At 41.6% G+C, this 21,396-nt stretch overlaps 1 protein-coding gene and 1 long non-coding RNA gene across 2 annotated transcripts in view; both read right to left on the bottom strand.

Moving 5' to 3' along the window:
* The window catches only part of LOC309626871, a 186,394-nt gene that overhangs the window by 25,497 nt on the left and 139,501 nt on the right, over nt 1–21,396 (bottom strand). The window lies entirely within an intron of this gene.
* Nucleotides 3,928–20,124, bottom strand: CCNB2 (cyclin B2). Its single transcript, XM_082388164.1, has 9 exons — nt 19,872–20,124; nt 17,406–17,534; nt 17,187–17,300; nt 12,208–12,378; nt 11,420–11,578; nt 9,672–9,908; nt 9,231–9,371; nt 5,307–5,417; nt 3,928–4,216 (listed from the first exon to the last, which is right to left on the bottom strand). Exons 1-9 carry the CDS (start codon nt 19,893–19,895, stop codon nt 4,106–4,108), a joined length of 1,197 nt encoding a protein of 398 aa, XP_082244290.1. The 5' UTR covers nt 19,896–20,124; the 3' UTR covers nt 3,928–4,105.

Genomic DNA, 21,396 nt, shown 5'->3' with positions numbered 1-21,396 from the left:
ACAATACTACAAAGCTACAGTAATCAAAACAGCATGGATTGGCACAAAAACAGATATATGGATCAATGGAACAGAATAGAGAGCCCAGAAATAAACCCACACATCTACGGTCAATTAATCTTCGACAAAGGAGGCAAGAATATACAATGGGGGGCTTCCCTGGTGGCGCAGTGGTTGAGAATCTGCCTGCCAATGCAGGGCACACGTGTTCGAGCCCTGGTCTGGGAAGATCCCACATGCCGCAGAGCAGCTGGGCCCGTGAGCCACGGCTACTGAGCCTGCGCGTCTGGAGCCTGTGCTCCGCAACAAGAGAGGCCGCAATAGTGAGAGGCCCGCGCACCGCGATGAAGAGTGGCCCCCGCTTGCCGCAACTGGACAAAGCCCTCGCACAGAAACGAAGACCCAACACAACCAAAAATAAATAAATAAATAAATAAATAAATAATTATTTTTAAAAAAAGAAGAATATACAATGGGAAAAAGACAGTCTCTTCAGCAAGTTGTGCTGGGAAAGTTGGACAGCCACATGCAAATCAATGAAGTTATAACACACCCTCTCACCATATATAAAAATAAACTCAAAGTGGCTTAAAGACTTAAACATAAGACATGACACCATAAAACTCCTAGAAGAGAACATAGGCAAAACATTCTCTGACATAAATCGTACCAATGTTTTCTTAGGTCAGTCTCCCAAGGCAATAGAAATAAAAGCAAAAATAAACAAATGGGACCTAATCAAACTTACGAGCTTTTGCACAGCAAAGGAAACCATTAAAAAAAAAAAAAAAAAAAGACAACCTACAGAATGGGAGAAAATATTTGCAAACAATGTGACCAACAAGGGCTTAATTTCCAAAATATGCAAACACCTCATACAACTCAACAAAAAAACAACCCAATCAAAAAATGGGCAGAAGACCTTAATAGACATTCCTCCAAAGAAGATATAAGATGGCCAATAGGCACATGAAAAGATGCTCAACACTGCTAGTTATTAGAGAAATGCAAATCAAAACTACAATGAAGTACCACCTCACACCAGTCAGAATGGCATCATTAAAAACTCTACAAATAACAAATGCTGGAGAGGGTGTGGAGAAAAGGGAACCCTTCTACACTGTTGGTGGGAATGTAAATTGGCGCAGCCACTATGGAAAACAGTATGGAGGCTCCTTAGAAAACTAGAGTTGCCATATGATCCAGCAATCCCACTCCTGTGCATATATCCAGAGACAACCGTAATTCAAAAAGATACATGCACCCATATGTTCATAGCAGCACTGTGGAAACAACCTAAATGTTCATAGACAGATGAATGGATAAAGAAGATGTGGTACATATATACAATGGAATACTACTCGGCCATAAAAAAGAATGAAATACCGCCATTTGCAGCAACATGGATGCAACTAGAGATTATCATACTAAGTGAAGTCAGAAAGACAAATACCATATGATATCACTTATATGTGGAATCTAAAATATGACACGAACCTATCTATGAAACAGAAACAGACTCACAGACATAGAGAACAGACTTGTGGTTGCCAAGGCGGAGGGGGTTGGGGGAGGGATGGAGTGGGAGGTTGGGATTAAGCAGATGTAAGCTATTATATATGGAATGGATAGATAAACAAGGTCCTACTGTATAGCACAAAGAACTATATTCAGTATCTTATGATAAACCATAATGGAAAAGAATACTAAAAAAAAGAATGTATATATGTATAACTGAATCACTTTGCTGTACAGCAGAAATTAACACAACGTTGTAAATCAACCATACTTCAATAAAATTTAAAAAAACAAAAAAGAATTCTGATGTATCTTTGAATGCCCAGAGTCCATCTCTTCCCAAGACCATCAACCTCCTTAAAATAAAAGCCGCTAGGGCTTCCCTGGTGGCGCAGTGGTTGAGAATCTGCCTGCCAATGCAGGGGATACGGGTTCGAGCCCTGGTCTGGGAGGATCCCACATGCCGCGGAGCAACTAGGCCCGTGAGCCACAACTACTGAGCCTGCGCGTCTGGAGCCTATGCTCCACAACAAGAGAGGCCGCGACAGTGAGAGGCCTGTGCACCGCGATGAAGAGTGGCCCCCACTTGCCACAACTAGAGAAAGCCCTCGCACAGAAACAAAGACCCATCACAGCCAAAAATAAAAATAAGTAAATAAATAAATAAATAAAATAAAAGCCACTAGCACTCAAGCACCTCCAGATACTGTGCTTAACATACTTGAGTACAACACTCTGAGGTAGACGTTCTTGTCCCCATTTTACAGACACAGAAACAAGCACAGAGGTCACACAGCTACTAAGTAGACTTAAACCCAAGCAACCCAGCTTTAGAGTTTGTGCTCTTCAAATACTGGGGTTACGTCATCTCATTTTCTAATTTCAGTGTTTTTATGATACTATGATTTCTACTTTCACAGCTTATTTCACATTTATAACACGTTAGTTTAGGTGCCTGCTTGGCAGATAAGTATCTTAAAGGTCTTTTTTTTTTTTTTTTTTTTTTTAATGACATCCTGGAAGTATGAATTTCCTGAGTCAGGGTATTTAATATTTAACTAAGCAAAATATATAATAAAGAAGCTATAAAATGTCTTTGGAATACGCCTGCAAAACCCATCCTTTCTCGATGAGAAGTTGGAGCTCAAGCGTCCCCGGGAAATAACTGCTTTTCAGAGCCAGGAAAGCTCCCTCTCATGCTCTCACTTCGTTACCATTCACACTTGTGACTAAGTTGGTCTAAGGCTGCCATGGGAACAAGCTTCACTAACTCAACAAGGGATATTTATAAGACTTTATACTAGGATTGAACATATAAAGACACCCAGTTCCTCTCCATGCTCGAAACTTCAAGCTTTACTAGTCAGGCAGCCCTGGCCTGCCCAGGCCTCGCTGGAGCCATTCTCTCCTCCCGGGATGGGGCAGTCACACGTCACAGCTGAGTCGGAGAGCCGGGCACCTGGGGACCTCAGTCGCGTAGAAGGCAGCTTTTACCACGCTCTAGGTTGGGGAAACACTGCATTAAATGAGCTTACTGCAAAGTTTCTCAGCCTTTATGAATCTTACATGAGTTTGCAGTGTTTCCCAAATGTATCTGACTAATTCCTTTCCCTCGAAAAACCAATTAACTTCTTGTTGAACTAGTAGTTTGGGCAGTCGTTGCTCTAAGAGACTCATTTATTTCATGGGTTTTTTGTGTTTTTTTTTTTTTTTTTAGATTAGTGGTTGGAGACTGAGAATGCATTCCCTCTTTGTTTAAATGTAACAATGTTACATTTAACATTGTTTTCTAATGCCCACCAAAAAAAATAAAACAAACCATAATGTTGGTGTGATGAACTGGGAGATTGGGATTGACATATGTACACTAATATGTATAAAATGGATAACTAATAAGAACCTGCTATATAAAAACTAAATAAAATAAAATTCAAAAATAAAATAAAATAAACCATAATGTAGTTACAACAACAGGAAAAAGCATTCCAAGTTTCACCTTTAACAGGATGTCACAGACCTGCTTCCTTTTTCCAGCTGTGGCCCCTTAGCACTGCTATTCCTGGTCTCAACCATGCCTTGGAGTGAAACACATTATGAGGGTTACTTCTGGAAGCCATCACCCTTGTGGGCCAGGTGTTCCTGTATAGGAATTAGAAAATAGTTACGCAGGTTCTAGAAAGGGAATGTCGTGGTTATCCTCCCATTTTAAATTTTATATAATGAACCAATCTTTAGGAATGGGTGAGCGTTCACTGAAGCCAAGTTGTAGTTTTCTCCGAGAATGGTAAGGTCTTTCCCCAAGCCATCAGGGCAATAATTTACATATTACAATCATAATAGCTCAAAAAGAAATTAGTCAAACAAGCTTCTATTGATTTCTTCAGTATAGAATACCCAAATACACACACATAGGATACCTTAAGAAAAGAAAACCAATAGCTTTATTTTTCCTCAATATACATTTAGAAGATCAGTCTGAGAAAAGGTTTCATGAAGTAGACCAGAGGACTATATATAAAGTCAGGAGTTCCAAATCAGCAAGACAAAGTGCACAGACGAAGCACTCTTCCCTGAGGGCCTCAGCAGCCTAGGACCGTCCCAGCAGAGGTGAGGCAAGCTCTTGGATGGTTTTTGAGTTCAGCTGGGGAATCGTGCTGATCTTCAGGAGTTTGCTGCTGGCATACTTATTCTTGATGGCCTGCAGAAGTCATCTGTGATTAAGCACGCATCAGGAGCACCACCGCCCCGCCACCCCGCAAACTTACACCTTATTCCTAGTCTAATTTACAAGTATCAAAGGGCCAGACCCACAGTCTTCAAAGGGTACGATGATGCCAAATCACTGAAGCCAGCAAGTGCTCTAGGGCATGATGTGTCGTGCTTGACAATCTCCTGCCATGCCTAGTGATGGATAAAACCCAGCTGGTAGCACAGGTGATAGTTTCAAGGTCCAAAGAGCAGGCTTTCTCTCATGAGCTCCCAGAGGGGTGGGAGGGGGGAGCTGTGTTTATCATACCTAAGGGCCTTCAGGACACAACAGATTTGCCAGCACTGGCAGCAGTAACTGGCCATAAAAGTGAGTGGCAACTAGTGCTTAGATCCCAGATGATACTCTCAGGACTGAAAACACGACGCTTCCACGGTGTGCTAGATCACGCTGAAACTACAAGTAAGGAAGCAAATCAGGCCGTGAGGCCACTTGGTACAAATGCCTTGCTCTCTGTCAGACCCGTGGTGAGCTCTGATACTTGGCAGCACACAAGCACAGGATAGCACCCCCTCTCCTCTGGTTTCTCCTCTCAGGTAGGCCACACAGAGAAGACTCCAAGCTCCCAGGATGCTTCCTGAATGGACTGCCTCACGTGCTGGCTGTTCAGGTGCTTCTCAGTCACTGTCCTGAAGGATGCTGGACAAAGGCCCTGAGTGATGTCACCCGAATACCCAAGCCTTCCACAGGGCCACTTACGCTGGACCCCTGCATGCCGGCCAGCCTTCCCCGCTTGCCGTGTGCCCTACCCAGGATGCCGGGCCAAGCATGGATAATACATTGGACAGCTGCTTGGGCCTGGACATAGGGAGCCTGTCTACCTTATTTTAAAGAAAGTCAGTTCTTGGGGTTCATGAGTACGCTCCATCCCTTGCTGTACTAGAAAAATATAAAGAGTTTGTGCTAAAACAGACTCTCACACATGCCAAAATATTTACATGAAAATGCAAACACACATACATCCTCTCATACCCCAAACCCATAATCCAGTGCTTTGAACAGCTTAGGAAAGAGTACTTACAATGAATTTCATTAACTTTTCATTTACTTTCACTACATTTTTGGCCATGTGCTGCATGACTTCCAATACTTCATTCTCTGTGTATCCAGTGTAATACTGCTGCTTTAAGTTCTGGAACACAACGCAAAGAGAAGAAGCAAGATAAAGCCTCCACTTCTTTAGGAGAGCACATCTTAACACATGCTGACATTACTTACGTAAAAGCTATAAACAATATTCTTACCTGCTGGAAAGTCAGTCTCAGCCCCAACCACTACCATGGTACCAGCAAAGCAGCCAGTAAACGCAGGAGACGACTGTGGCTCTGAGCAGGACTAAATTAAGACGTTACATAGCTCTCAGCTAAGTCAAATGGCGAAGGTCCCAGATAATTATGTTTTAAAGAAGGTTGCACATGTAAGTAGGGTACTTCAAGTAACAAAGCTTTCATGCTTGCCTCTGTCACCACACTGAAAGGGGAAGGAAAGTGGGACAGAGTATAAACAAACCCAACAAAGGGTTTACAGAGATCTGGGTCTAGCACATCTCGGTCCCCTCGTTAAAGCCCTGCCTGGCAGCGGCTGGTAGGGAGCTCGAGAGCACAGATATCTGTATTGTCGGTCAGGGAAAGGGGTTCAGGATTAAGAAATAAACTGGCCCCTAAGCAGCAATCTAAGCTACCAAACCCAGAAGAACGAAGACCTCCCAGCAGCGCTCTCCTGTCGGGCCCTGTGTAGTTAAGCACTAGAGAACACAGAGCACTCAGAGAAGTATCTACACACAGCCTCGTGCGTGGCCCAGCCTCGTGGCCCAGCCTCCCAGAGACCAAAATTCAAGCAAAAGGACAGCTGATGATTGATAACATGACTTACTTTGTATGAAGATATGTAACCTGACTTTATTTCAGATTTGTGATAAAATTCTAAAAGCTAAAACACACCTCTCTCATATGCATAATATAATTGGGAAAATAAACCACGATATAACTTTAATCCTAAAATAGTTTAAAGGAAAAAAGAACTAAGCAGGAGTGAATCCTGATGTAATGCACAACTACTGGTATTTTGAAATCAATTGCCAGGAAACAGGGAGGCCTATAGTTAATAGGTTTAGAGCCAAGGAAGCACCTCTTAGAGTAATTTGGCTAAAATAAGACATTGGTACCAAGAGCATGTGCCATAGATGTTACCAGTGGTCTTTTTGCCTTCAATTTTTATATCAAAAATTTTCAAACCTATAGAAAATTTGAAAGAATAAGATAATGAACATCTGTATATTCTTTGTGCAGATTCATCAATTCTTAATATTTTGCCACTTTTTCTCTCCTCCTCTTTCTCTTTCTCTCTCTCACTCATGGTATCTGCAATTCGCTTTCAAATGGTTCAGCAAAAGTTGTGTGGGATTTTTGAAGCCATCAAACGGCTGGACCATTTGAAAGTGAGTTGCAGACACCATGACACATCACTTCTAAATGTTTCAGAAGCGTCTCCTAAAAAGTATTTTCCTCCCTAGCTACAATACCTTTATCACATAAGAAACATCAACAGTTCCATAATATCATCTAATATATAGTCAATATTCAAATTTCTCCAATTGTTGCAAAAATATCTTTTACAGATTTTTCTTTTTATATCCAGGGTCCAATCAAGGTACAGACAGTACATTTGGTTGTTGTTGTCTTTAGTCTTTAAAACTCCCATTTTCTTGGCTTTAAATGACATTGATTTTTTTGAAGGACCCAGGTCAGTTACTTTGAGAACGTCCCATTCTGGGTTTGTCTGTGTTTCATGATGACTGGATTCATGTCCAACATTTTGGACATGAATTCCATTTAGGCGATAATGCATACTTCCTATTACACCAGAAGGTAGGTAAAGTCAGGTAGTCTCACCACTGGTGATACCAAGCTCAATCACTGGGTTAAGGTAGTAACTGCCAGACCTTTCCATCACAAAGGTACAGTTTTTCTTCAGAAATACTACACATCTTTGGGGTGATATTTTGAGAACAATGTGAATCTTGTTTGCCCAAATTATTTTACTTAATGCTATAGGCATCAATTGACGATCCTTGCTTGAATCTATTATTACACTAGGGGTTTAAAAATGGTGGATTTCTATCTCTACCACTGTTTCTACTTTAATTAGCTGGCATTCTACTGATTTTTTTTGAAGTCCCTCCCTCCCTACCTTCCTTCCTTCCTTCCTTTTTTATCATTATGGGTTCATGCATTTTTTAATGCATTATAATCTGTTACTGTCACAATTCTTTTTAATGCTCAACTTTAGTCAGAAGGAGCCCTTTCAAGCCAGCTTCTGTGTCCTTTTGATGTGACCCCACTGATCGTTGAGAATTTGCTTGCTACCTGTTACAAATTGATCTACGCTCACCTTGTACTTCCCCTGCCACAGCCCTGAAATCAGCTATTTCTTGAAGAAGCCCTAGTTCCGAGTGTGTCATGGCATTGAGTATGCAAGATGTGAGCACTAGGTATCTTCACTGCTACTGGGTTGTCATTCTTTCTGGGCCTTTCATTATGAATTTATTGATATTTCTAAAACAGATTTAATATTATAGGGTTTTCCTTTGTTTTTAATTGTTAGCAATATTTTATCTTCTTACAGTGAAAATTTTAGTCCTTAATAACACGAATCTTTGCTTTATCCTACAATAAAAATAGTTCCAGAATTATAATAACAGACTACTATTAACCTCCTAGAAACAGATTAGTAAACCTCCTAAGTAAACTTTAAGTATGTTACCTTTTTTGGTCCTTTGTTTTGTTTAATTTCACATCCCACTAAAAATGCACAGTCGGAGTGCTGTGTTCAAAAGTTACGGGAATTAATTCTTCCCTCTGTTCTGTTACCACTTTGAATATATAGTGACATTGTTTTTGCTTAATTCCAGTTTCGGGTTTGCATAGAACATTCATATTGTTCAAAAGTCAAAAAAGTTACATTACACTGTATACAAGTTAATAAAAAATCACAACCAGAAGTTCTGCTCCTATCCTCAACCTTCTACCCTGATACCCAACCCAGAGATATCCATCTTCATTAATTTCTGGTCTATTCTTCTTGTATTTTTTGAAAAACTAGCAAATACATAAGCACAGATACATATCGTCTCTCTCTTACTCCCATTCTTTCTTAAATAAAATGTAAACTCTACATACTGTGTAGAGGAAAAGGTCCACCACGATGCCCTGGCATTCTTACACATATCCACCACATAGGCCATGCTGACAAAGGCTTGAACCACATTGATCTGTCTTGGCAAAATGCTTTGTGATCCTCCTGGAACATGACGGGGTGGCAGGCGAGGGGGCCTCCTCCAAGCCATCTCCCACTCACTTCCCTATCTCTTCTGGGTAGGAGGCTGTAATGAGACCACTTCTTATCACCTCCTGGGCTCTGCTGGGGTGTTTGCTCTGCTGCTTGCGGGCTACAGATACAGACTCTAAAACTGCTTAGTGGCAGTCCAGAATGGGCCCATCCACAGAAGCGATCCTCTGACTCGCATTGCAGCCAGTGGCCCCTTTTGTTTCACTGTTATCCTTTTTGGCGTGTGAAACAAGAACCCAGGTGGGAGCTGACATCCTTGGCTAATTGTATGAACCTAAAAGTGGCTCATTTCATCTTTACCGGGTAAACCAGGTCAGGCCTTGGCCCTGTTTTGTCTTACGTGCTTGACAACTTGCTTGTTTCACTTAAAAAAATATCCCAGAAATCTTAGCCTATCAGTTCTTAGTGGCCTTCCTCATTCTTTACGACTCTGTAATATGTTTGCATACCATGGTGTTGTCACCAAGCAGCTCTTTTAATTAAGCCTGTGGCCTTTTAGCAACTGCTTCAAGGATAGTGTGTGACAAATGCTAACGCCTTTCGTGTCTAGAGGCCCTAAAATACAGCTAATTAATTTCTTCTTAAATTCAATACTTACCCATTTTCCGTGGCCTAGAACCTTCTGGGACAGGCAGGAAGCGGCTGCTGCCACCTTAGAAGGGTGATAATGCACCATGTCGTAGTCAATGAGAGTCAGTTCCATCAAGTATTTGGCTAAAGTGTGCTGTTCAACATCGACCTATGAAAGAACAGATGGTAAGAAGCATGACTGTTAGGACTCTCTTGCAAAATTCTGGGTGAAGATCTAGGAACTCAAATCCACTTAACTCACTTGTCCTTCTCAGGCACTGCTCTATTCCACAGTATGTTACAAACACAGAACATGAAGTCTTTTTTAAGAACTGATAAGTTAAGTGTTAGGACTTATCTAAAAGATGCATCCTATAAATTCATAAGTTTTCCTTTAATTGGGTCAGTGTTTCTGGGATGAGACAACAAACAGCAAAATAAAGTCTCCTATGGAATTGGAGGCACTTACCTCTCCGGCTTTTGATGCCCGCCTTAAGAAATGTAGTGGTAAAGGTCGACCCAACTCAAATTTCAGTTCTTTCAAAATTAGAGTTTCCATTTCTCGAATTTGAGAACTGGTGTAAGCATTGTCTGTGATGTAAACGAAGTCTTCAATATTTGGAGAAAACATCTCCTCATACTTGGAAGCCAAGAGCAGAGCTGTAATCCCAACCAGCTGAAGCTTCTTACGAGAGACTGGCTGAACCTAATTGAAGAAGAGTGTGTCAAAAGTCTTAACTAACGAGAGGATGGGGGCTCTGGGTGGAAGAAAGTAAGAGGAAACCAAGTCCTGAAGCAGTGCATGTTGTCTCTGCTCACACCCCTCTTAAGGGCACAGGAACCTGAGTGTTGATCACAGGCACCACCACGGCTCGCAGGAGCTGTCTATCATGGAGTGCTTGCTATGTGCCAGGCACAGTGCTAAGATTCAAACAATCATCTCATCGAATCCTCACAAAAAACCTAGGAAGTACATATTTTTTACCCCACTTAGAAACAGATGGACTGAGAAGAGATGCAGACATCAGCCCAAGATCAGTCAATTGCTGACTGACAATCAAGCTCCCAGGCACTGCTCACCCCCATCATCCTGGCTTGAGTGTCTCGGGAAGCCCCAATATGGCACTCAGTGTGGTCTGAATCAGGATGAGGCCAAGCAAAAAAGCAGGAATTTAATGGATGACTAGGGCTGAGGAAGTGCCTTAAGTGTCTCCTTAATCCTCACCAAAAGTACACTCATTATTCAGCCTAAAGAACCTTCCAAAGATGCTTCAGGGTCAGAGAAAATCTCAGCCTGGAGGATAAGTGTTTCCCTTAACTTTCTTTTCTTTTTAAACTAGGAATTTCTGTTTTTTGCTTCAACTCTCAATATTGAAAATCTACCAAAAATATGACAGTGCTTTCCTATCCAGTGAGGATTGTATAATAAAAACCAATGACTCTATGATGACTTAGCATTTTGCAGTATCTCAGGGTCAGTCTTATCAACACAATTATTACTGTATGGTTTGGGCTTGACCTACACCTATATTATAAATGTTGACTTTAAATAAATAAAGCCTCATCTGAAGGGCTACCCATTTGGTAGACAACGCACCAGTGGTTAATGTCTGGCATTTCTTCTAACTGGTCAGTGTTCTTACATTACCAGTTGAGAAATATTTTGATGATCACTACGCTTCTCCGCTTCATTTCTTACCTCCCTCTTTACTTTAGACCTCACACTGAGTACACTCCCCACGCATACCTCCAACACCTTGTAAAAAGTCTGCCTCCTGCCTCTTCTACACTGATTCAATGCCACAGCCAGCTGGAAACTGTTAAGTCCTCTAGCCAAACTCCTCATTTTTCAGATGAGGAAGCTTAACACCAAAGAGTACTGAACTATGGAAACTGTGCAAGTGGGCCTGGAGGACCAGCCTCCAAAGGCACCGCAGGCTTCAGATGGACTTTCAGACCGCCTGCTGGTTTATCTCCTCCGATGAATGACTGCGGCAAGGCAGCGTCTCCCCTGAGCACTTTGCAGCAGGCTGACCTAACAGAAATGCCCAGCTTTGGTCAGCATCACCAGAGGTTTGACACACTTGGACTACTTCCTTTTCTAGCACTTGAAGTTCTTGGGCATCTCATAAATTGGCTTTTGGTTTTTTCTTCAGAGGCACCACACCTTGGCAGTGCATAAATGCAAAGTTCGCTGAGCTGCATGAAGTCCCCTACCTGTAAAAATCGGTCCATGATGGCGACGCACATGTACAGAGTTTCCTGCAGCAGCCTAAACTTGGAGTGGACTTGCACCAGCCAATCCACCAGGATGGCACGCATGCGTCCGTTTATATCTCTTCCATCTAAAAAATGTGGATTTATGGATTGCAGAACCTGTTGGCGGAATTAAAAGTTTAAAAAGCTGACCTCGATAAACAACAAGGTCCTACTACTGTATAGCACAAGGAACTATATTCAATATCCTGTGATAAACCATAATGTAAAAGAATATCAAAAAGAATACATATATCTATAACTGAGTCACTTTGCTATACAGCAGTAATTAACACAACATTGTAATTCAACTATACTTCAATGAAAAATAAATTTTAGGGACTTCCCTGGAGGCGCAGTGGCTAAGAATCCACCTCCCAATGCATGGGACACAGGTTTGAGCCCTGGTCCGGGAAGATCCCACATGCCGCGGAGCAACTAAGCCCGTGTGCCACAACTACTGAGCCCGCGTGAGACAACTACTGAAGCCTGCACACCTAGAGCCCATGCTCTGCAACAAGAGAAGCCACCGCAATGAGAAGCCCGTGCACCACAACGAAGAGTAGCCCCCACTTGCTGCAACTAGAGAAAGCCCGCACACAGCAGGCCCAGTGCAGCCAAAAATAAATAAATTAAATAAAATAAATTTTAAAAAATAAGTTAAAAAATTAAGAGCTGACCTCATTTCCTTCCCAGTTATGTGGTAAATTCCACACGGCTGTACAACCAAAACACAAAGGCCCACTCACCTCAAGCTGCCTTAGATACTGGTAGATATCCTTAACATAGTCACTGCAGAGCTGAGGGTTCTCCCAGTCTTCAGTATCAATATCCTCAATTTTGCAGAGCAAGGCATCAGAGAAAGCTTGGCAGAGGTTCTCTTCCTTCATGGAGATATCCGCAGGTGTGGGAGAGGGACCCTACATCCACAAATGAAAGTGCATGTATCACTACCTTAGGAGTAGCCTTGATCACAAATACAAGCAGGGCCAACTGGTTTAAAAGTATCATATGCATTTTTATAAATGATAAAGCCAAAACAGATACATTTCAGAGTAAGAGGTGAATAATTCAGGATGTAGGGGATGAAGTTTTCGGAGGTATACTCCTCTGTTTAAAAACACTCTAGGGGGTGGGAGGGAGGGAGATGCAAGAGGGAAGAGATATGGGGATATATGTATATGCGTAACTGATTCACTTTGCTATTAAGCAGAAACTAACACACCACTGTACAGCAACTGTACTCCAATAAAGATGTTAAAAAAAAAAAAAAAAAAAACACTCTAGGGGGCTTCCCTGGTGGCGCAGTGAGTGGTTAAGACTCCACGCTCCCAGTGCAGGGGGCCTCGGTTTGCTTCTCTCCAGCCTCCTGGCCAGGTCTCCCTCACCACAAGCAGTCTCCCTCTTCCCAGAAGCCTCTTGTCCCTGTATCCACATGGATAATTCCCTCACCTTCTTCAAGTTTTGCTAAGTGTTATCTTCTCAATTAGGTCTATCCTATTTAAAATTACCATCTGCCTTCTATTCCCCCCCACACATATGTTTCATCTCTTTTACTGTGTTTTTCCCCAAAGAATCGATAACCTCCTAATATACTATAGAGTTTATTTATATATGATGTGTATTATTTTCTGTCTACCTCTACCAGAATGTAAGCTTTATAACCTTACATTTATTCAAACTGATTTTGTCCGCTAAGGTATCTCAAATACCTATGTCATCCCTGACACAGTATTTATTGAGTGAAAGAAAGGTAGACACCTGGGTTCACAGATTCCTAGAGCTGATAGTTCACTTTAGCAGTAGCCTCTTGTGCAAGTGTAATGTTTTCTTCTCATGAACCAATTTATTCTAAATTGAGAAATTGGCAACGAAAAAGCAGGAAAGCACATTCCAGCCTATGAATAAAACAGAAGGAGGAAGCAAAGACTGAGCAAGTATACACCCAGTATTTTATCTTCTTATGCTGACTGGGTGATTATTTATAAAAATCACACAAATGAAAATTTTATGAAGTTAAAATAAGGATTTAGTAATGAAGCAAAAACAATTACTTTTTTAAAGAATAAGAGGTACTTCTCAAAGTATAGCCTAGGACTGCAAGGCTATAAGAATATGTATTAAAGTAATAAAATACAGACGGAAAGAGAAGGCAGTATAATAAACAATTTTAATTTACATTAAAGCTCAATGATTATAGTTTCCAGTCTTAGAGAAGAAGAAAACAGTAACAATCTATCTATCTATCTATCTATCTATATATATATAGATAGCAATTCAAAACATGCCCTTCCCTCTTAAACCAAAGGTCTTAAACTGAGGAAGGGCTAGGTGAGCAAGAGGTATACAGGTATACCTCATCTATTCAAGAATTTAAGAACCGTTAGAAGGAATAAGAAGAGCTACTTGGGGTACCAGGGAGAAATCTAGTAAGGTTACCAGAGACGGTAGGACCTCAAGGAAAATGAGTAGGCAAAGGTACACAAGCACAAAGTCCCAGGGGAAGCCAAGAAATAAAGGCAAGTCTCGGTACTGCATGTTGATTTGGGACGGCAGAAGGTAGTGCGTGAGGTGACAGAAATAGGCTGGGAAGGTGAGCAAGAAATTAGCTAAGGAGTTTAGATTTTATTTGAATGTAAGTGAACCCACTGAAGGAACTGAGCAAGAGTGATTAGAATCAGATGTGCGTTTTAATAAGCACATGTAGCTTCAGTTTAAGGATACCTTTTTTAAGGTAACTTCCCCAGGGAGGGCAATCAGTACCAGGAAGCCTAAGAAGGCAGAGGTTATCTTCATGTGCTTCAGACTGCCTTAGCAGCTTGAAATGTTTACCTGTGTCTACTCAGAAGTATATCTGAGTTTAGCCATATGCAAGGCCACCAGGATGAGACAAGGATAATTGCTCTGGGCCTTAATTTAGAATTTCTTGAAAGCATTCCTTTTGGACTCCAACATAATCTAATTATTCTAAAATCCTTTCTAAGATCCCGCTTCCCTGTACAGATTATAGCCTAAGCCCTGTGGGCCAGCTGTGCAATCCTGTCCAGAGTCTGCCGCATGCAAAGGTAAAAAAAAAATGCATCAGCTAGTTACCCATCACAAAAGTGGTTCTAGAACAAAAACCTTCAAATTAGATTAATGAATGAGTCCTGTGGGTTGTCAGAGACAACTGAAAAGTAGTAACAGAAACAATAAAGCTGTGAGATTTTGCTGAACTTGAGAAGCTGCTTTTTGGTAAAGGACGGGTAGACTGTGAGTAAAGGCTACTGAAGTTCTCCTAGCACCAACATTTAATGAGTCGGGTCTGTTAAGAGAACGGATTAATATGAATATGCAAATATATAGGTATTAACACAAGTTTTGGCAAGACACAGAATTCCTTCATTTACTAAATTTGTAATAGATAAACAATGTCAACTAAGTGCAATAAGGAAGGACTCCAAGAAAAACTGTTGATGCCAATCAGACAGTTCATGATATATAACAATGACTGTGTACACGTGTGTACAAAAGCATACTCAGCTGTGGAAAGGCAAAATCAGTTACCATGATTAGCTTTAGGGAATGCAGTGGAGTGGAATTTTGGGGGTAGGGAGAATAGTTAAAATGAACTGACCCTTTATTCTATGTACTCTACTATTTCTGTATTGTCTTGCTTATTTATGCATATGTTTCTTGTGTAATCAAAAATAAAAGGCACTCTTTTTTTTTTTTAAATATGAATAATTGTGCTCATTTTCTTTTATATATAGTTTTTGTTTTAGGGAAAGTTAGGCCATAAAAGATTCTTATAGCTGAATAATGACTATCACCAAATTTAGTGTTTCAATCAAATCTGTAAATCTAAAACCTCATCAGACTTTCTAGCTGCCACTCCCCAGTACATCTCTTAAGCTTGCATCTACCTCTGCTACAGGGTATTATAGTGCATGCTTTCACTCTGACATTCTCGACTTGACTGGGAGCTTCCTGGGGACAGAGTCAGTGGTTCACTCACCTTGTTTCCCCAGTACCCACCAAACAAGAGGCTAGTAAAAAGCCTTCTTCCTTCCTTCAAACTACTCAGTTTGCCAAAGCCTCAGGAGTCAGCATAAAACAGTTTTCTCCAAAAATTGCATGATAATAAGCTTCTGCAAATACCTGTGAATGGCTGGAGCCTTCTCCTTCAGATACTGCTGGCCCATTTCCAAATGCATTTCCCAATGGCTGTCTCTCTGTTACCTCAACAAATCTAAAGCCAAATGAGACACCTTCCCCAAAGCTACCTCAATCTCCTGAATTTCCTATATTTTATTAATTTATTCCATAAATGGTTCCTTAAATACTCAAGTGCTTAAGGGTCTCACTCCTCCACTCCAAGCAACATAGCCAAAGCATTCCTTCTGAATACAGGATGATGTCCCTGAAAGGAGTTCTGGTACATCCCAACACATTTGAGGTTGTTTCTTAGCACCCGTATAGATACTGGTATGTGAGTGTCCACTTAGGGGAGATATGGGCTCGTTCAAGACACCCATCAGCCCTTGCTTAGAAAACTGTAGTACCTCCTAATTAACGTCCCTTCCATGGCCACCCTACACTGCTTTCATCAGGTCTCTCCTCCTCAAAACATTCCACAGGTTCCTCACTGCCTAATGGGATAAAATCCAAATTCCAAGGCCTTCAAATCCAGCTGCAACCTTCTTCCCAACTTTTTTTCCTGTTTCCTCACACAAACCATCTGACCCAATTTAGACTTGCTGACTCTTTGCCCCAAAGGACATAATTTATAGGCCTATTCCCTCTTTGGTGCCTTGATTCCTATTGCTGCTTTGTTCCCCCAAAAGGTGCCCCTTCCTATCAGCTTCCTCCTATCCTTAAAAATCCCACTTACTCCAGGAAGTTTCCCCAGACCACTCCATCCCTCAAGATTCTCTCCCTCCTTTAGATGCACTTTGCATTCAGTCATCCATTGCCCATGGGCACCTAGCAGCATGCCCTCAGATTATATATTTAATTTTCAGGTACAGATGCCCCTTCTGGATAAGTCTCCTCAAGGCAAGATGTCTCTTTATCAGCCTTAACACAATTGGATGTGTATAGTAAATACTCACCTATTTCTCAAATATATTCAATTTTTTTTTTTTTAATTTCAAACATACAATAATATATAAATATTTTGAGCTAGAAAGAGTGAAGTGGTCATTGTTGTATTCTCAGCACCTACAACAGTGCTTGCTTCATTGTAATTATATGAATGTGTGTAATCTATGAATGAGAGGATGCATGAACTAGAACATGGTGAAGATGAACAGGCTAATGGGTCCATTAGCATTCTAACTTCAGTTGAGCTAACCAGTCATGCAGACTACAATCTATCAGCACAGAATTTTGGCATTACTTTGTTCTTCCATGAGTGAAGGTCTCAGAATTGTAAGCTTCCACCATCTTCATGGACAAGTTCATTCTTACAGCGAGTTATTTTAATAAAACCTACCAAATTTTCCTCTGAGATCACTAAATTTATTTGGGTATTAAGGTATTTAACTTTGTTATTCAAGGTCATAATATTATATTAAGGTACCATCACTGAATAGATGTGTATGTTCATTTTCTACACTGTTGTTTTAAAGTAGAGCTCTAGCTATCACTGTTCTTCAAAAGTTGCACTGACGGTAAAGGTACCCTTATATCCTAGCCCCAAACAGCCTACTTCGTTAAGTATGTTTGTAAATTCAGAACTTCCTACCTTTGGAGCCAACACTTCCATCTGCACTGGTTTCACAGAAGCAGTAGGTTTCAGCTGCTTGTTGACATTTGTTGTTTTGGTGGGTGGAACAGGTACTTTAGTGTTCTGAGCTTTCTAAAAGGGAAAAGAAATGTGAATAGGGCAAGATGGCCAGTGTTGCCCCTCAGTGCTCTACAGAATCAGCCTAGAGTGTGCAGGTACAGTTCTCACAGCTGTTACCTTAGTTACGTGTGCAGCTCTGATTGTAACTCGATTTCCAATTTCTTCTAAAACTGCCCGCCTGATAGTCACATGGCTTTTAGGTTTAGAATTAACTCCTGTGTCAATATTCTCCAAATCTGTGGACACCTAAAAAAAAAAAAGGAAAAAAATTACTGAAGAGTTGAGATCATTTACAATACTTTGCTAGTGTCAGAATTGATTCAGGAAAGGTGAATATGCTGAGATCTATCTGCGAGAGGGAAAAGGTACATTTCAGGAAGTCTAAAAATGCTATTTGTGATTTATAACATCACTCTAAATTAGGCAAATCACTCATCCACCTTATCTATTTTTAAAAAGTCCACTAAGAGCTTCACAGATAAGTGATCATTTCTCATATGGTACCCACCATCATTTGTCAGAGATCCCTGGATATTAATGGCATCTATTTAAAAAACTTCCTTGACAGAGATGAGTAACAAGTGCAATTAAGACACAATATTAAAAAGCTGTTTCGGGCTTCCCGGGTGGCGCAGTGGTTAAGAATCCGCCTGCCAATGCAGGGGACACGGGTTCGAGCCCTGGTCCGGGAAGATTCCACATGCCGCGGAGCAATTAAGCCCGTGCGCCACAACTACCGAGCCTGCGCTCTAGAGCCCGTGAGCCACAACTACTAAGCTCGGGTACCACAACTACTGAAGCCCACATGCCTAGAGCCCGTGCTCCGCAACAAGAGAAGCCACCGCAATGAGAAGCCTGCGCACCGCAATGAAGAGTAGCCCCCGCTCGCCACAGCTAAGAGAAATGCCGCGCACAGCAACGAAGACCCAACGCAGCCAAAAATAAATAAATAAACTAAATAAAAATTTTTTAAAAAAAGAAAAAGAAAGTGTGGTTTCTGCTTTAAAAAAAAAAAAAAGCTGTTTAAAAACCAGATGTTTAAAACCTAAACTAGCTTTGATTCTTAGGCCATGCTAGAAATAAGAAGTACGCAGGTAGACAAGATCTTTAGAGATACAGCTTTTTAGCCATGAGGGTACCATAGCATGTACTCTCTATTTTATTAGGGATATTTAGAAAGAAAATAGTTTTTGTGGGTAAAATAGTTTTATCTCAAATTGAAAGTTTGAATTGTATGAAATAAAAATTGTTAGTTGACCTTAACCTGCTTTAGACAGAATGTCCTTAGAAACAAAACTTGTTAGTTAAAAACAATTCACACAAAAAAGTTTATTTTATTATATGTGATAAACATTTCATGAGAAAAAAACAGCATGTACTATCCCTGAGAATTGGGGGTCTTAATCTTAAAAAATTTCCCAACAGGGGGTTTGAATGGACCTACCAGGATAGACAGAGGGGCAGGGAAAAACTCAAGCCTTACCTGAATAGACAGAATTTGACTATGAAAGCACCTGATGGGATAGATTAGACAAAAATTACTTATCAATTTGACTCAGATTCATAAAAGGGTTACAATTAAATACAGAATGTATTCAACGTTATTATTATTAGGATTCTCAAAAGTCACACTGTTCAATTTTTCCAGCAGTTCCTGAGATTTTTAAAAAGTGTTTGAAAGCTAAATTCTTAATGGGTTGAAGCCTGGTAATCTAAATTAAGCCATCTGGAAGGGAAAATCCCCAGCTTTTAACAAACCTACAGCCAGGAGAATGGAGCTCAGGTGTGTCAGTGCCCTCCATTTTTCAGCAAAGAAAAAAGTAGATCCAGGTACAATTCAAACCCACAGAAAAAAATCCAAACTTCCATTAACACTTTGTTTTTTGCAAAGACGAAATAAATGAATTTGGACCCTTCTCTCAGTCTGCCATATGGCTCCAAATTATATGCAAAATCTCTATTGCACTTGAGTAAAGAAATTACTTTTTTAAAGGGACAAACCCATACAGTAGTGAACTTAGCCTTGTAACACTTCGTGTGCAGAAATAAATAGGAAACTAATAAAAGTGAAATGTGAAAACATCTGAAAAACAGCCACGGCTGTTGCTTGATCAAACGTTAGAACACTTTACAGCCTGCGGAACTTCTTCAGTCCTTCTCCCCATCCTCACCACGAATCCCTTAGCTGGCAAGGAGTTTGAGAAGAGAGGAAGGAAACCCCAAGAAGCTGTAACTCTCTAACAACAAAGCGCCCTCGGGGGACCGCTCGCCGCGACCTAGGCCCAGTGCTCTGGGGGCTCACTTGACAACTGCCACCCCCGAGGCGTTTTCCCACACTTCCCCCACCCCAGCGCAGGGACGGCCAGGCCAGGAGCCGGGACCCGGAGAGCGGAAGAAAGGCGGGGAGAAGCCGACCGGAGAGGAGAGGACAGGCCGCAGGGCCCGGGCCGCCCGCAAGAAGGGGAAAGCGGCGCAGGTTGGGACGAAGAAGCTCAGAGCGGAGGAGAGAGAGAAGCGAGAGGCGGCTGAGGGCGCTGCGCGGCCGGGGCCCAGGCCTGCGCTGGAGGTCGCCGGCCCACTCACCGTCGGGCGTCGGAGCAGCGCCATGAGGGACGGGACAGGCAAGAGTGTCAGCCCGGCCCAGGGAGGGACGCGGACTGGAAACGGAGAGCACTAGCTTCCCCGGCGCCGTTAAGACTGCGTTCAGAGCCCGCACCGCTGGAGATCTTCGTGAAGTCGCCTAATTCCAGGATTCAAATACCGCGCAGCTCGCGCCCCCATTGGGCGGCCCTACGTACGGCGCGCTCTTCCCATTGGCTAAATAGGAGACATTTCCGTAGGCTGATTGGCTGAATTTTCCAGACCCGTTTGGTTGTCATAACAACCGGTTTTTTTCCTGCCTACTGTCTTTTAAAAAATCTCTGCCCTAAAATAAACAAAACTGAAATGCCTCGTAGGGAAAGCAGACGTCGGACGCCGTGTCTGAATTTTGACGAGGATGTCAACGGATGTCTACGGATTACGGATGTCTACGTTTGTACTGGGTGGGCGGAAGTTGGTACTAAGGAACACCCTGGAAATGCCGTTTCTGACCTTTATTTCTCTTCCGGAAATTTCGCGTTGGAGTTTAGGTAGGGTTTGCCTGCCTGGGTCGGGGAACAGGCGCCTCTGGTTGGTTTAGGGCTGCACTGTGTTAAGTTGGTTGAGACTCAAACGTGTGCTTAAGGAATGGAAATTGTGGCGTTTACTCAAAAGATAAGATTCCTAGGAGAGGGGGGAAAAAAATGATAAATGCGATTTGTGTGACTCGTGATTCATGTAAGCTCTCCATTGTGTTGCCGGCACCTAGCACATTGTTTCGTGTGGGTTGTGATCGGTGCTCAATAAATATTCGTCGAATAAATTATCTTATGATGAGCAAAAGATTTTAAAATGAGAAAGACAAGTGTGATCCAGCCTTGGGCAGCAGGGTGAGAGGCTCACGTCAAGACAAGAAGAAAGAAAAAGTGAGAGGAATGGGAAAGGAGAGAGGAAGGGAAAGGGTCCAAGGCCCACAGTAAAGGTAGTGAAATGACTTCTGATGATAGGCTCCATCTAACAATTTGAGCAAGTTTTCCCATCACTCCTGCTCTACTCTTTAAAAAATGGTTCCTCGCTCTGTTACTGGGGTACTAATGACCCTTAAATGAAGTGATCTGAATTAAATTCCTTCCCTTGCATCTAACATTTCTAAACCTGTTTCCTCTTTAGTAAAACAGAAATAATTGCAGCTACTATATGGCATGGGAAGATGTTAGTGTATCCATCGTCCTATAACTAAAAATTAGGTATTCAGTGAAGAAGTATTGGGAAGGGAAAGTATTGGGTTGGCCAAAAAGTGCCTTTGGTTTTTAAGCAAAAATAAAAGACGCTTTTTTCATTTTCACCAAGAACTTTATTGAACAATGTATTCACCCTTTTGTTCCACTACCTTCCGCCATTTTTCAGGCAACTTCGTAATTCCATCTTCCCAAAACTTTTTATCTTTTTGAGAAAAGAACTGTTCCAGGTGCCTTTTACAGTCTTCCAGGGAGCTGAAATTTTTTCCATTAAGAGAATTTTGTAAAGA

Source organism: Balaenoptera borealis (genome assembly GCF_965194805.1).
Source record: "Balaenoptera borealis genome assembly, chromosome: 3".
Classification (NCBI taxonomy): domain Eukaryota; kingdom Metazoa; phylum Chordata; class Mammalia; order Artiodactyla; family Balaenopteridae; genus Balaenoptera; species Balaenoptera borealis.
The sequence above is the reverse complement of the archived record's forward strand: the minus strand, read 5'-3'. Positions and strand labels throughout refer to the sequence as shown.

Bases quoted from the DNA above. Each gene is read 5' to 3' on its own strand.
- CCNB2 (XM_082388164.1), bottom strand. From the start codon at position 19,895: ATGGCGCTGCTCCGACGCCCGACG. The intron at 17,535-19,871 runs GTGAGTGGGCCG...TTTTTTTTTTAG, and splicing joins CGCTGCTCCGACGCCCGACG to GTGTCCACAGATTTGGAGAA. The intron at 4,217-5,306 runs GTAAGTACTCTT...TGACTTCTGCAG, and splicing joins AAAAGTTAATGAAATTCATT to GCCATCAAGAATAAGTATGC.